The sequence below is a fragment of the Antrostomus carolinensis genome, unplaced genomic scaffold (assembly GCF_000700745.2).
Source record: "Antrostomus carolinensis isolate BGI_N321 unplaced genomic scaffold, ASM70074v2 scaffold36113, whole genome shotgun sequence".
NCBI lineage: Eukaryota > Metazoa > Chordata > Aves > Caprimulgiformes > Caprimulgidae > Antrostomus > Antrostomus carolinensis.
The window spans coordinates 1-12,770 of NW_010307879.1; the positions used below are offsets into that span (position 1 = coordinate 1).

The window sequence follows — 12,770 nt, forward strand, 5'->3', positions numbered from 1 at the left end:
GGGCGCCCCCGGGACACCTCACAGCCAGCGCTGCCAAACTCCCTTATTGTGTGACAAACCGTGGGGGGGTGAAGGGAGGGAACAAGTTTAATTCTTGCCGTTTCAGTGTTTGAAGCAGAAGGCGATGGCTGCTGTTCATTGAAAGGGAAAGGACACGTGCCAACACATGGAGTGGTCTGCACCCACCTGGAAAAAAGCTGTGGCCGTCCCTGGTGGCGTGTGTGCTGTGGGTGGTGATTGTTGCTGGGTCAGGACTTACGCCAAAGCCTTTCCATGGCAAAGCGTCTCCTCAAGTCAGCAGCTGATCTCACATGATTCTCTTGTTAGCCAGGAGATCTGAAGGAAAAAAAAAGTTATAGGGTTATGCATATAGTTATCTATGCGTAGGTCATAGATTTTCTTGCAGGTTGACAGAGCACTGGAACAGGCTGCCCAGAGACGTTGTGGAGTCTCCTTCTCTGGAGACATTCAAGACCCCGCCTGGACGCCTTCCTGTGCAACTTGCTCTAGATGAACCTGCTTTGGCAGGGGGGTTGGACTAGATGCTCTCCAGAGGTCCCTTCCAACCCCCACCATTCTGTGACATCCTTAATGTGTCAGTTGGCTCATCGTCTTTATTGGCTCCAGTCATCTCCCAGAAGAAGCAAAGTCTAAATTTTGAATTGTCTTGTAACAATTTAGTCTGAAACTGTCAAATTTTATGCTTAACTAATTGTTATAAAATTAGTTCTTATAAAATTGGAATGAACTTTTGGAGGCATGATCATTAATAGAAGATTTTGTTCTGTTTTCACTACAAGTTGATTATTCCTTATGGCTAGGAAATTTTTAGTAGCTTTGAGGTGAGGTAAGTGTGGAGTGCAGGTTCTGGGGTTAAAACGCCTGTTTTGCCCCCTGTGGGGAACTGGGTCAGCAGTGGCACAGTCCCTTCTGCTCATTGCTGATTGTAACTATTTGGAGCTGTCTCGTCTGCAAAGCCAAGAGCTGACGACCTGTGTTTCCCTCCCCTGCCCCGTGTTGGAGTGGTTTGTGATCGTTCAGTTATGATCATTCATGGCAGCTTGAACTCAGGTGTATCACAGCTGTTACACAGACCTGTGTTCTGTCCCTGTAAGTTTCACTAAAACACATATGTCAGAAATATAATTAGCCTGTGGCTCTCATAATGCTGTTTTGTCAAGGTTTTTCTGGAGAGGGGAAGTCTTGCTACCCATTTAGGTGTTATGGAGCTTTTATACAACTGCCAAGTATGTGATGTAGAAGGATGACCTCTGTGTTGTACTAAAATTTGAAATGTCAGGCATTTTCCTGTATCTATAAAAACTGGACTGAATTAAAACTTCCCCCCTAGTGTTCTAGGATGCATTTGCATCATTCAGGGCTTCAGCATGAAAACAGAGTTATTTTTACTCCAAGTATGATTATTTTATAAGCTACGAGGAAGTCTTAGAAGGAGTAAAGCAAGGGGCAGGTGACCGCTGCGTGAGTAGCAGTGTCTTTAAGACATTCCTACTCCTATTATCAGCCTGTTGCTGGAGCTGACCATTCCTCCCACGGTGATACTTTGTCTGAATCAACCTCAGGCAAAATTAGCCATGTTTGATCAAATAGTTTTAATAACTGATAAAAGCAAGTCTGACTCATCATTGATGGAAAAACTTAGTTGGCAGACTCACGAATTACTCCATCACAAAACAGGAGGGAAACTGATGGAGAGCAGGTTATCCTCCTGTGGTCCAGCTGGATCAAAAGAACATCTGTCCACATAGTTTGGTTTATGTTCTGTACCACTGAAAGGCTGGCTGCTGAAGAAACAAAAGCAATAAGCTAAGTGATCTGTAGTCTTTTCCCCACTGTTAACTTTTAAGTGGATGCTGGGTTCTGATTACCTTCAGGATTCTCATCTTGGAGTACAGCTTCCCATTCCCACGTCAAACGGGAGTGAGGAGAAGGTCGTGCACTCTTCTTGGTGGGAGTGGCAGGCAACTGCCTGGAGTTGGGGCCGAGGGGACCTGTGTGTCAGGCTTGGACTGAAGTGAGATAAAGTGGTTTTGCTTATGGTAGGTGTAAGACTGCAATCTTAGCACGCTCATACCCGTATGGATAGGGCCTCTAGGAGTTCAGAGAAGGACTCGGGGAGTGTGAATATGCAGTGACTAATAGTGGAAGATTACCCCAAGTTCACTGAAGAGGGTAAAAGATGAAGTTCTTTATCTGAATTTTAGCACTGTAGGAATTTGATTGTATAACTTCTCCTTTTGCTACAAATCCTTTAGAAGATTTTTCCTTGCTTGCCGTTAGCCTGAGCACTGCTGTGTCTGTCACTGGTGGCCAAGCTGCTTCTAATAGTTCAGGTTTACACGTTATTACGAATACAGTAAATACAGCTGCTTCTAATAGTTCAGTTTTACACGTTATTACAAATACAGTAAAGCTGATTGGAAGAGGCAGATACTCCGATAAAGAGTTTGTCAAGCAGCCTCATGTGATCAGACCGAAGGCGCCTTTTTCCTCCTTCCAGACCCCTGTCTTTTCAGTGCTCGCAGAGCTGATTGCATCGTATATCCTGACAGCAGAGCCGCAGCTCTCGCTAGTGTGAGATGTCCTGTATTCTGCAAAGGTTGTTGAGCTGTGCCCGTACTGAGCTGGGAAAAAAAGATGCCAAAACAGTTGGAAAAATTATGGATTTTATCTTTTTTTGCCTGAACTGAATAGAAGTACAAACCCATGGGAGAAAAAGAATTTTTAACAGGTTTGGTAGAATATGTAAATAGCTTTGTTACGGTCAACCAGAAAAAAATTCTTTGCAGTTTTACATAATACTTTATTTATTTTCCACATTATTTAATAATTTTCTACTTTACTTCTTTTACTTTATTCTTTTACTTTTTAAAATTAGCTTAATTTTTAAAAATATTTTCTTTATACAAAAGCAAAAGGCCACTTTGGTTAAAAGCCTCAGAACGGAATGTTTCAGCATGTCTGAAAGAAAGCATTTGGTTTTGAAAACACTGAAATAAATATATGGTGTCTTTTTTAGCAGCCAAAGCTACTAAGAAGATTTGATCTAAATGCACAAATAGTTTTGATCCCCTTAAAACCATCATTTTCCATCAGATTTATTATTTTACATCTCTGTTTCCTGGCTTTATTTTGGAAGTAAAGCTAAGAAATTATTTTAAGAGCAGGTTATTTCTTTTTAAGTTGGTAATTATTAGTATCTTGTAGTTCCTGCACTAACTTCTGAGAAGCAATATTGTGCTGTTATCCTCAGGTGAGCATTTCAGAGACCATTTAAAGACTTTGTAGGCTGTTGAGGTAGGTTGATCTTCCTGAGGATCTCAGCTGCTGTGGTGCTAAGTGATGGCCACGCGGGTGAATGCCGGAGCAGGGTCAGTGCACCACAGAACTGGCTGTTGAGGTGGAAATAAAGGAGAGCAAGTGCCACGAAAATGTTCTGTCACTATTTATTTGAATGTGCAAGTGACTTTGCTTTGGTTGTGTTCATAACCCCTTTTATATTCTTTTTATGCCATCTTCCTTTTGCTTGAGGCTCGCCGGTATGCAATGTGGATTTAAGGTCAAATGCTCACAGACTGTGAATTTTAAATTTGCTTAGACTTGAGAATTCACACAAGATGAGGAGTTACACTTGTTTAAATGTGGGAATAACAGCGAACCACAATGAAGTAGCGTTAACTAAAATTTCGTAATTCAGATAAACCAGTTGTAGAATAAATGGCATTTGCCAAAAGATCATTAAAATTAATAAATAGGTCTGAGAACACCGGGAGTTATTTTCAGGAATGGAAACTGCTCATGACTATTCAGCCTTTGGCAAGAGCAGGAGAGTAAAATGGCAACATCAGTGTCTGATGTTTTCACTGTCTGAGGCCAGTGAATCAGATTTGTAGTACAACACATGAATTGTTGAATCATACTTATGAAAAAGTAATAACAATGGCTACTGTTAATATCTCTGGCTTTTTTTCTGGTCTGTCTGTTTAACTGCATTGCAAGTCCATGTTTTATATGCATAGCCTTATGCTGCACATGTTTCGTTTAACAGGTTTGCCTGTTTGCCCAGAGCTGACTCGAGAGCACATCCCTAAAACCAGGGACGTGGGTCACTTTTTGTCTGTTACTGGGACTGTCATACGTACCAGTCTGGTGAAGGTTCTGGAGTTTGAGCGGAGTTACATCTGCGATAAGTGCAAGCACGTCTTTGTCGTCAAGGCTGACTTCGAGCAGTACTACGCGTTCTGTCGTCCATCAGCCTGTCTTAATGAAGAAGGCTGCAACTCAACCAAGTTCACCTGTCTCTCTGGAACAACCTCTTCTCCTACCTGCTGCAGAGACTATCAAGAAATCAAAATTCAGGAACAGGTATTAAAAAAAACCAAAACAACCCCAAGATGGAGAAAAAGTTGAGGATGTTAAGGTTTAGATGTCTCAAGTACCAAAAGAATTAACTTACTAAAGAAGGCATTTGGGGGCCTAATTTCCTTCTTGGAATAAGGTGACTGCTAATTTTAGTGAAACTGTTCATGCTTACGTCAGAATTCAGTTGTTGATTAGATTTCCATTATTAGGTAACTCCATTCCCGGTCACTTAGAACACCAGAGATCAGTGCACTGATTAAATTTCTGTGCTGAATTCTCACACCACGAAGTTTGCATTGTTTCTCCAAGGACTAAAGCTAGCCCAGTGGTGGCCAAGGCCAGCTGTGGTGGCGCAGTGTGGTCAGTACGTGGTGTCTGCAAATGTCTGCTCCCTTCAGCCAATACTGAATTCAACAATTATTGAATATGTGCTCCTCAGAAATAGTCCCAAGTGGAAGTACAGCCAAGCTGGAAGAGTAAGAAACTATCAGGCCTCTTTTTACAGTAGCACATAACTAAGAACTGGCACCAGAAAATCTACACTGGATGAAAAACTGAGAATAAGTAGGGTATATTGCAGGCAATGTTTCTGTGTTTATTTGTATGTTCAGTGTCTTTTTCATAAATCTTTTCTAAGATCTCTTCAGTGGTTTCAGGGTTTTGATTTTATTATGAGTATTGTGGTGCTAGTCTACTTGCAAGATGTATGAAAACAGAAATGTGTGAAATTAGAAATGAAGCTCTTTAAAGTTCAGAATAGTAAAAAAGTAAAGGAATAAAATTATTTCTAGGAAATAAGCCCTATGCTGCATGTTTATATTATGATTGTTTCTGACATATGGTTTCTATAACTTCTTTTGTTTTACTGTGTGACACACAGATCTCTCTGATGGGAAGGATTTTCAGCAGCATGAGCTTATTAAACACAGTAAAATTAAACCAGGAATGAATTGCACTCATGTTTCCTACCGTGCTCTGCCAGTACCTGTGTGTGTGCCACCAGTGCTGACAGTGACGTGGACTGCCTGTGGCCATTTAGATAATACACAAGGATGAATTAACCTTCCTAGGCACTAGAGAGGGAATAAATCTAGAATTCTAACATGTATGACCTGTGCTGCAGAATGAAAAGGTACTTCTGATTGTTGTTCTTGTGTAGTGGATATTCTAAAGACTACTGCAAGCTTTAAGTGGAAAGACTGCTGGTTGGAAATAGACGGTGACAAGGTTGCACAGACTTTGCCCTGGAGAAAAGAAAAAGAATTAGAGGAGTTACTGGCACATTTCTCAATATACTTTTATCTGGTTGTGTGTGGTTTGTTTTTTCCTGTTGTTGATTTAATCCTTGACACTTAGATGTAAACTTACATTTCAACCCGTCAAATTATGGTTAAATACCAGAAAAATATAGAGAATAATCTTGGAGTATATACTTCCAGGAAGGGTTATCTAACTCATGGACGTGCTTCAGTATCCAAAGTAAACTTTGCATATTGAAGATGTATCTAAAAATATCTCAAATTATTTTAAAAAAGAAAATATCAGCTCCTTCAAATGGCCTCTTTTAGTCAGCTTTCTTCAGCAAGGTATTGAAATCACACAGCACCTCCCAGAATTGAGCACCTTCAGCTAATTTGATACCCAATCCTGTTTCCATTAATACCAGCATTAAAGTTCCATTATTAAGTTCATGGCAGCAGTGGCTTGTTTGCTGTGTAAGTTGTGTGAGAAAAAGCAAGGACTGACCTCAGTCCCAGGAAAGGAACGTAGGTCCGTGAGCCAGAGCAGCTAAATGGCTTTTGAAGGGTTCTGTTCTTAAGGAGCTTCTCCTTCCTGTCTCTTAGGTTCAAAGACTGTCTGTTGGAAGCATCCCTCGTTGCATGGTGGTTGTTCTGGAAGATGACTTAGTGGACAGTTGCAAGTCTGGTGAGGTTACAGCCTGTATCGCAGATGTTTGTACCATGAGCATTTTTATTTTTCCATTTGAGATGAATCTTTGCCAAGTAGGCTGTCAGTGCTGAGGACTTGTTGAATGAGATATGCACATCTGTCACGCTGCTGTTTCACCTGGGATGTTAACACAGCAGTTGAAGACTTCTAGAAAATGTCATACCTCCCCATGTTACACCTTGACTGTTTGACAGATCAGTTTCACTAAGTAATGTGTTGTGATGTACAGAAAATATATTAAATCTTGTTAGTGTGGGAACACCAAACCTCTTGAGGGAATTGGTCCACACATCACACCACACAGCATGTGGTGCCCCTCTCTAGGTTCAGAGAGCTGGGTAACCTGACTTCCTTTCTAAGGAGTGCTGCAAGTGGAAAAAGCGACCTGGCATCCAAAAAGGAAGCTAATTGGCAGGAGAATGTATAAAGAATGGACTAAAAATTCTCAGATAAGCGCATCCCCACAAGAAAATCATTTCTAGTTGTACTTTCTCAGAAGAACACTGTGGCCAGAATGTTAACAAGTGATTCTGGAGTTCATCACAAAAGTTACCAGAAGACAAATAAGTTTTGACCACATTTTTGTATAGTAAATCTAATTGATAGAAGACCTGCTACAGCTTACTGTGAATTCCTCTTTTCTAAAAGAGGAAACAAGCAGAGGTATGGCTATCAGAATTCACCCACCTTAAACAGAACTAGAAAGACATAGCAATTTCCCACCATAGACATAAGCAATCTACCTAATGTTTGCTGTTTGTTGTTGGGCATTTTATCCTTATTAACTATAACACAGGATCTCAGTTGCATTGTTATGCATTACAGCTAACTGACATGTCTGCATTTCTCAAGGCATATGTTAATTTATTAATTTTTGGTTTTTTTGTTACCTCCAGGAGATGACATCACAGTGTATGGAGTGGTAATGCAGAGGTGGAAACCTTTCCACGAGAGTGCACGCTGTGACTTGGAGCTTGTTTTGAAAGCCAACTATGTTAAAGTAAATAATGAGCAGCTATCAGGGGTTGTAATTGATGAAGAAGTCCGCAAGGAATTTGAAGACTTCTGGGAAAAGCATAGGAATGATCCCTTAGCAGGTTAGTAGTTGAAAGCTTTTAAGTAGGACACATGATCAGATAGAGATTAAATCAGAAGTGAAAATACAGTGACTGAACACGCTTCCTTCCTTCATTCCTGTCCCACCACCCATTCATCCAATCATATATTTTTTCCAGCACAGGAATATGAAATTCTTACTTTAATATCACTGGGAAAAAAAGTAACAAACCTTCTTTTGAGCTTTCTAGTCAAGCCTTTTGTGGAACATTTATTAACAATAAATGAGAAATAATATAAGTATCAAATATGGAGAGAGTCTCCCAATTCACAGTGGCTTCCAGAACAACTAGAGTGTTTAGTATGCTGGCTCCTAAATTTACCACGGTCTGCAGCCAACCACTTAGGAATCAGCACGAGTTGTGTCTGGAACTCTGTCCTTCTCCATAATCTGAGTGCCTCCTCCTGAACCATGGAGAAGGTCATTGGACTTTTTTGGGTACTGAACTGTCTCAGGCTAACACTCAGTCTTCTAAAACCTGAAAAGGGCTTAGTCTTTCTTTTTAAAAGACTAAACAGGAGGAAAAGCAGGTGGGAATGTTGCCCATGTCAGCTTAAAGATTAGAGGGCTCACCTAAAAAATTTGAGATCTTGTCAATGGCAAAAGTTCTTCAGAACTGCATTTCCTGGAAAGCAATATAATTGCCAGCCTCCTGCTGTTTGGAACAAGAACATTTCTTCCTCCTGCTGTTTGGAATGAGAACATTTAATATCACCCGGATTAGAACTGTTCAGAAAATAATTCAGGATCCTCTTTGAAGGTCCCATTTAATCTTTCATTCTCAGGACAATTTTTGGAAGCCTGCAGAGAGCAATGTGGTTTTATGCAATATTAACCCATTCAGAATAATAAATTAATATGAAGTGGCTACAAGAAAACTGAAGTGGAAATGAGAAAGACTCTGACTGCTCAAGATGTCTGTTTCAGGCTGTTTGTCTGAATCTGAGTCTCCTGAGATGAGGGCAGAGATCAAATTTGACTAAGGAGTCTAAGGTATAGGCCATTTCACAACATTTCTACATTTACTTTTTCAAGAGGTAGTGGTAGTTTCTACTGCACTTTATGTCAGTCAGTTCCTCATGCTGTGTATTAGGTGTCCTGAGAAAGTAAGTGTACCATAGCAGACCTCTGAGAGAACTTATGCAGGTGGCTTTATTTTTTCTGGATACTTCTAGGAAGATGCAGAACTGCTGAGCTGCTCAGCGCTGACAAGGCAAATGAATCTGAAGTCAAATAGAGACAACTGTGGGGTTAAATCTTGAGTTATGCTATGGCTGACCAAAGTTTTCAAAATTTCATTTTTGGACAAAGATGTGTTAATTCCCTCAGAAAACCTCCACAAGAAATGCATATGCCTCAAGTCATCTGTTAGGTGCCTACATATTTTGCCAGCACCATGTACTTGCATCTAAATTTAAAACATTAAGAACTCAAAATTGGTCACTGTTTTATTCTCTGGCAATGGGAGTAACGTATGGCATTAAACCTGTGATGCCTTATGTACCACTAGTGTCAGAATCTCAAAGGACAGATTTAATTCTGTTACACATCTTCCAAGCCAACAACATTATCACAGCAGACTGAAATACTCTGTTGCTGGAAAGCGACTGTGGCAGGGAGGAGGAAAGGGTCAAACAAGACCTTTGACACAGAAGGATAAAAGGAGAAGGAGACAATTGAAAACAATGATGAGAAAATGCGCTGTGCTGTGGGTGCACAGGTTTAGGGCAAAATACCTCAAGTGTTAGATGTACATTTAGGAAAACTAAGAAAACAACACACCAGTTTTCAAGGGAGTATTTTGAAGTCTGGAAACTTGTAAGTTTTATTCTTCATAGCCTCTACACTTTTATCTGTGATACAAATGGGTTTGCACCACGGCATTTTGTTAGAGCCTTCTCTCAAGATATCCAGACTATACATTCCTTAAATTGTGGTAAGATTGGCTTTGCCGCTTATCACATTAAGAAGACTTAACTTCCTTCTAGTGAAGGACATTTGGATCAAACAACTGCTTTGGGTCCTGTTTAAAAAATAAAATAAAATTTAAAAAATACCCTGCCTGCCCTGTTCTTCTTCAGGAAGCAGACCCAAATTATCTGTGAGCGTGCACAGGACTGTGGACTTAGGACTATTATTTGTCAGTGTGTATTTAACTTGAAGTGTATGTAGAAGTCCATGGGAAACCAGGGTTTACTCTTGGGGCAGTGCTGAGTGTCAAGTTTTGCTCCTGTTCTAGGGAGGAATGAAATTTTGGCCAGCTTATGTCCTCAAGTGTTTGGGTTGTACCTGGTGAAGTTGGCTGTAGCCATGGTGCTTGCTGGTGGTGTACAGAGGACTGATGCTACTGGAACTCGAATCAGAGGTTAGTATTGTTTCTAATAGCATCATATCCTTTCTAACAGCTGTTCCCATTCCTGTCTTCACCCACATCCCCCCCACAAAATCAAACCAGTAAGGTTTCAGGAGCATAATTATCCCATTTTCTTGAGTGAGAACAGTTTTTGATTAATGCTGAGTATTCTTCCAGAACTGCAGACAAATGAAATGGGTGTCTAGACTTCCTCTTTCTATTTTAATTTTTCCCAAATAAAGCCCAGTAAAAGCAGGCGTTCAGGATCCCATTGGGTGGAATATTAAAGGTAGTTGTTTTAGATAAAACATAAACTCACTTTTTATTGTATAAGCAACATTTTGAAATTATTTCTAGTAGAATATTCCTGGCAGTATTTGGCATCCAAGGATGGAATATTAATGTTTCCTTAATGTGGATCACTATAGTACATTGAAAGGAAAAATTAAAGGATTCATTTACTTCCTAATGCCAGACTTTTCCATCTGTGATTGTCAGCACACCTCACTTAGTTCTGTTACTGTAAGTTATCTGCCTGCTGATTCTCCTTCTGTTGTTATTAGATGGCAAATATGCCGTGTGCCAGGTAGTACGCAAGTCATAATCTGTCTAGGTCATAATAATTCTAAAATAGTATGGCTGTATATACAAATACAGGATTTTCTTAATGCTCCAGCAGCTGAAGTTATAGGCTTTATATCTGAATTCAAGTTATAATAATATTTTGTAGAAGACAATAAGTTTAGAGCACTTTGGTGAGATTGTAGTAGCCAAATTATTTACTTCTGTAATTCCACTGTTTTGAAATTACTAAATTGTGTAACTGTTGGCAGTGTAACAGAATTAGTTAAGAAAAACAACCTGCTGATTTTATTAGTTCTTTTTGCAATATTTTAACTGAATAGTGGTATGGTCACTAAACCTTGGTATCCAGTTTCATGTTCAAGAGTGAGTCGAGTCTGAGCAATTAGTACTCTAAAATGGAAGAACTCACATTACGGGAAGTATGTCACATACTTGCAAATACTTTTAAAATAGTTCATTGTGAATATTTGGGTGCAGCAATATGACTAGGTGCTTTTATTAAACAATATTTTTATCACACCCAATAAATAGGGCAGTCTTAAACAGAATTACATATTGTAATGTGTATGTAGTGCTAAATGTCAGGTGAATAACGAGAAGTATTATTTAATTCCGAGCATTTTGAGTATCTCGTTCTCTGTATATGAACCGTACTCCCACATCAACATTTCCCCCAAGGTGAATCACATCTTCTGTTGGTTGGAGACCCAGGCACGGGGAAGTCTCAGTTTCTCAAGTATGCAGTAAAGATTATGCCACGCTCAGTGCTTACTGCAGGAATTGGATCTACAAGTGCAGGTATGTGCTGCTTAGCTGGAACGTTTTACTTTCTTCCCTGGAGTATGTTTATATAGAGCCCTCCTACATATATGAACATAGGTGCTCAAGTTGTATGAGCACTGTTGCTCCATATACTGCGGGGGCATATGAGGTGTGATGTGACTCTCTGCAGAAGGGCAGTCCTGTCCCTTCTTCTCTGTCAGTGGAGCAGTGTGATGGGCTTCCAACAGGGAACCTTACAAGCCTCAACCAGAGGCACCTCTCACTGCTTTGCTGGCAGAGGGTGGTCTGGACCTGTATTTTTAGTGTTTTTCCCAGCTATGACAAACCTGACATCTTTCCAGAGCTCACACTGTGTGATGGGCTCAGCATCATTTGGTTTCTCCTGAACAGATACTCTCCTCTCTTCTGTTCTTTTCTGTGTTCTGGCTGGGTGCCAGTTTGATTTCTGCCTACTTTCTGGAAATTCACCCCTGTGCTGAGGAATTTATTTCTGATTCATAAAGATGGTTTCAGAGAGCAAGCTTTTTTTTTTTTTTTGTTCTTGTTAACAAAATATATACCTACATATACCTCTATATATATATATATACACACCTAGATATATACCTAGATATACCTATATATGTAGGTATATCTATATCTACATATATATATATACACACACACCTAGATATATACCTAGATATACCTATATATGTAGGTATATCTCAACTGGCTCTGAATGCCAGGTATCTTTACAAACTTCTGGGGACAATGTGCCGGGTCAGATGACCTCTGCACATTACCTTAATAGAGCAAATGACTGTATTACTACTACATTCAAAATCACAAAATAATTAGGGACAGACCTGAGTGGCTCAGCTAGCGTGCACAACCTGAATGTTTCTCAGATAGTGCTGCTTTTCATTATATGTCTGGGAAACGGCGTTATTTATACATGGGAAAACCAGGAAATAGATCTTGCCCGGTTCCGTAGCGATGTGTACATGTGTTATACTGGGTCTTCCGTAGCTGTGGAAGTGGAAAATGATGTTGAACATGCACAATCTTGTGTGCAGGGAACTTGTTCTGTTTTCCATTCAAACTGTTGACAAACAGGTCTGGAGAGAAGCCAGAGAGAACATTTTGGCTCAGCATAACCTTCTCTCCACCTTTTGTTCTGCATTAAGAACTGAGAACAGGCTGCATAATTTAAATTTTGCTAGGGGACTGACAATGACCTGGAGTGAAAATTTGCCACGCATTGCAATGTGACCTTGCCCGCTTTTGTCAGCAGTAATCTCCCTGTCAGCTGCTCTTGGTCTCTGTTGCCTTCTTCACCACATCTCCCTCCTGTGCTTTATTTTCTGTATGATCTGGTTTCCAGCTCAGCCATGATAGCTAGATTCAGAGACATTTCCCTGAAAACCAGTATTGCAGTTTAAAAGCTTACTGAGGTATGTGTGCCGTAGAATCAGGTGTAATGATGCACGGAGACGGAGTTTCATTGTGTGAAAGGATTGTCTTGGGTCTTTAGATCATCTACAAAAAGTCTCTCCCTGCACACGTGCGCACACTCACACACACACACACACTCTCCCCCACTCCTTCCTGAAATCT

General features: G+C 40.2%; 1 protein-coding gene across 1 annotated transcript; it reads left to right on the forward strand.

Moving 5' to 3' along the window:
• Positions 1-4,044: 4,044 nt before the first annotated feature.
• On the forward strand, positions 4,045-12,310 carry MCM9 (minichromosome maintenance 9 homologous recombination repair factor). Its single transcript, XM_029084408.1, has 6 exons — positions 4,045-4,386; positions 6,228-6,309; positions 7,230-7,430; positions 9,690-9,815; positions 11,067-11,186; positions 12,270-12,310. Exons 1-6 carry the CDS (start codon positions 4,045-4,047, stop codon positions 12,308-12,310), a joined length of 912 nt encoding a protein of 303 aa, XP_028940241.1.
• Positions 12,311-12,770: the final 460 nt, after the last annotated feature.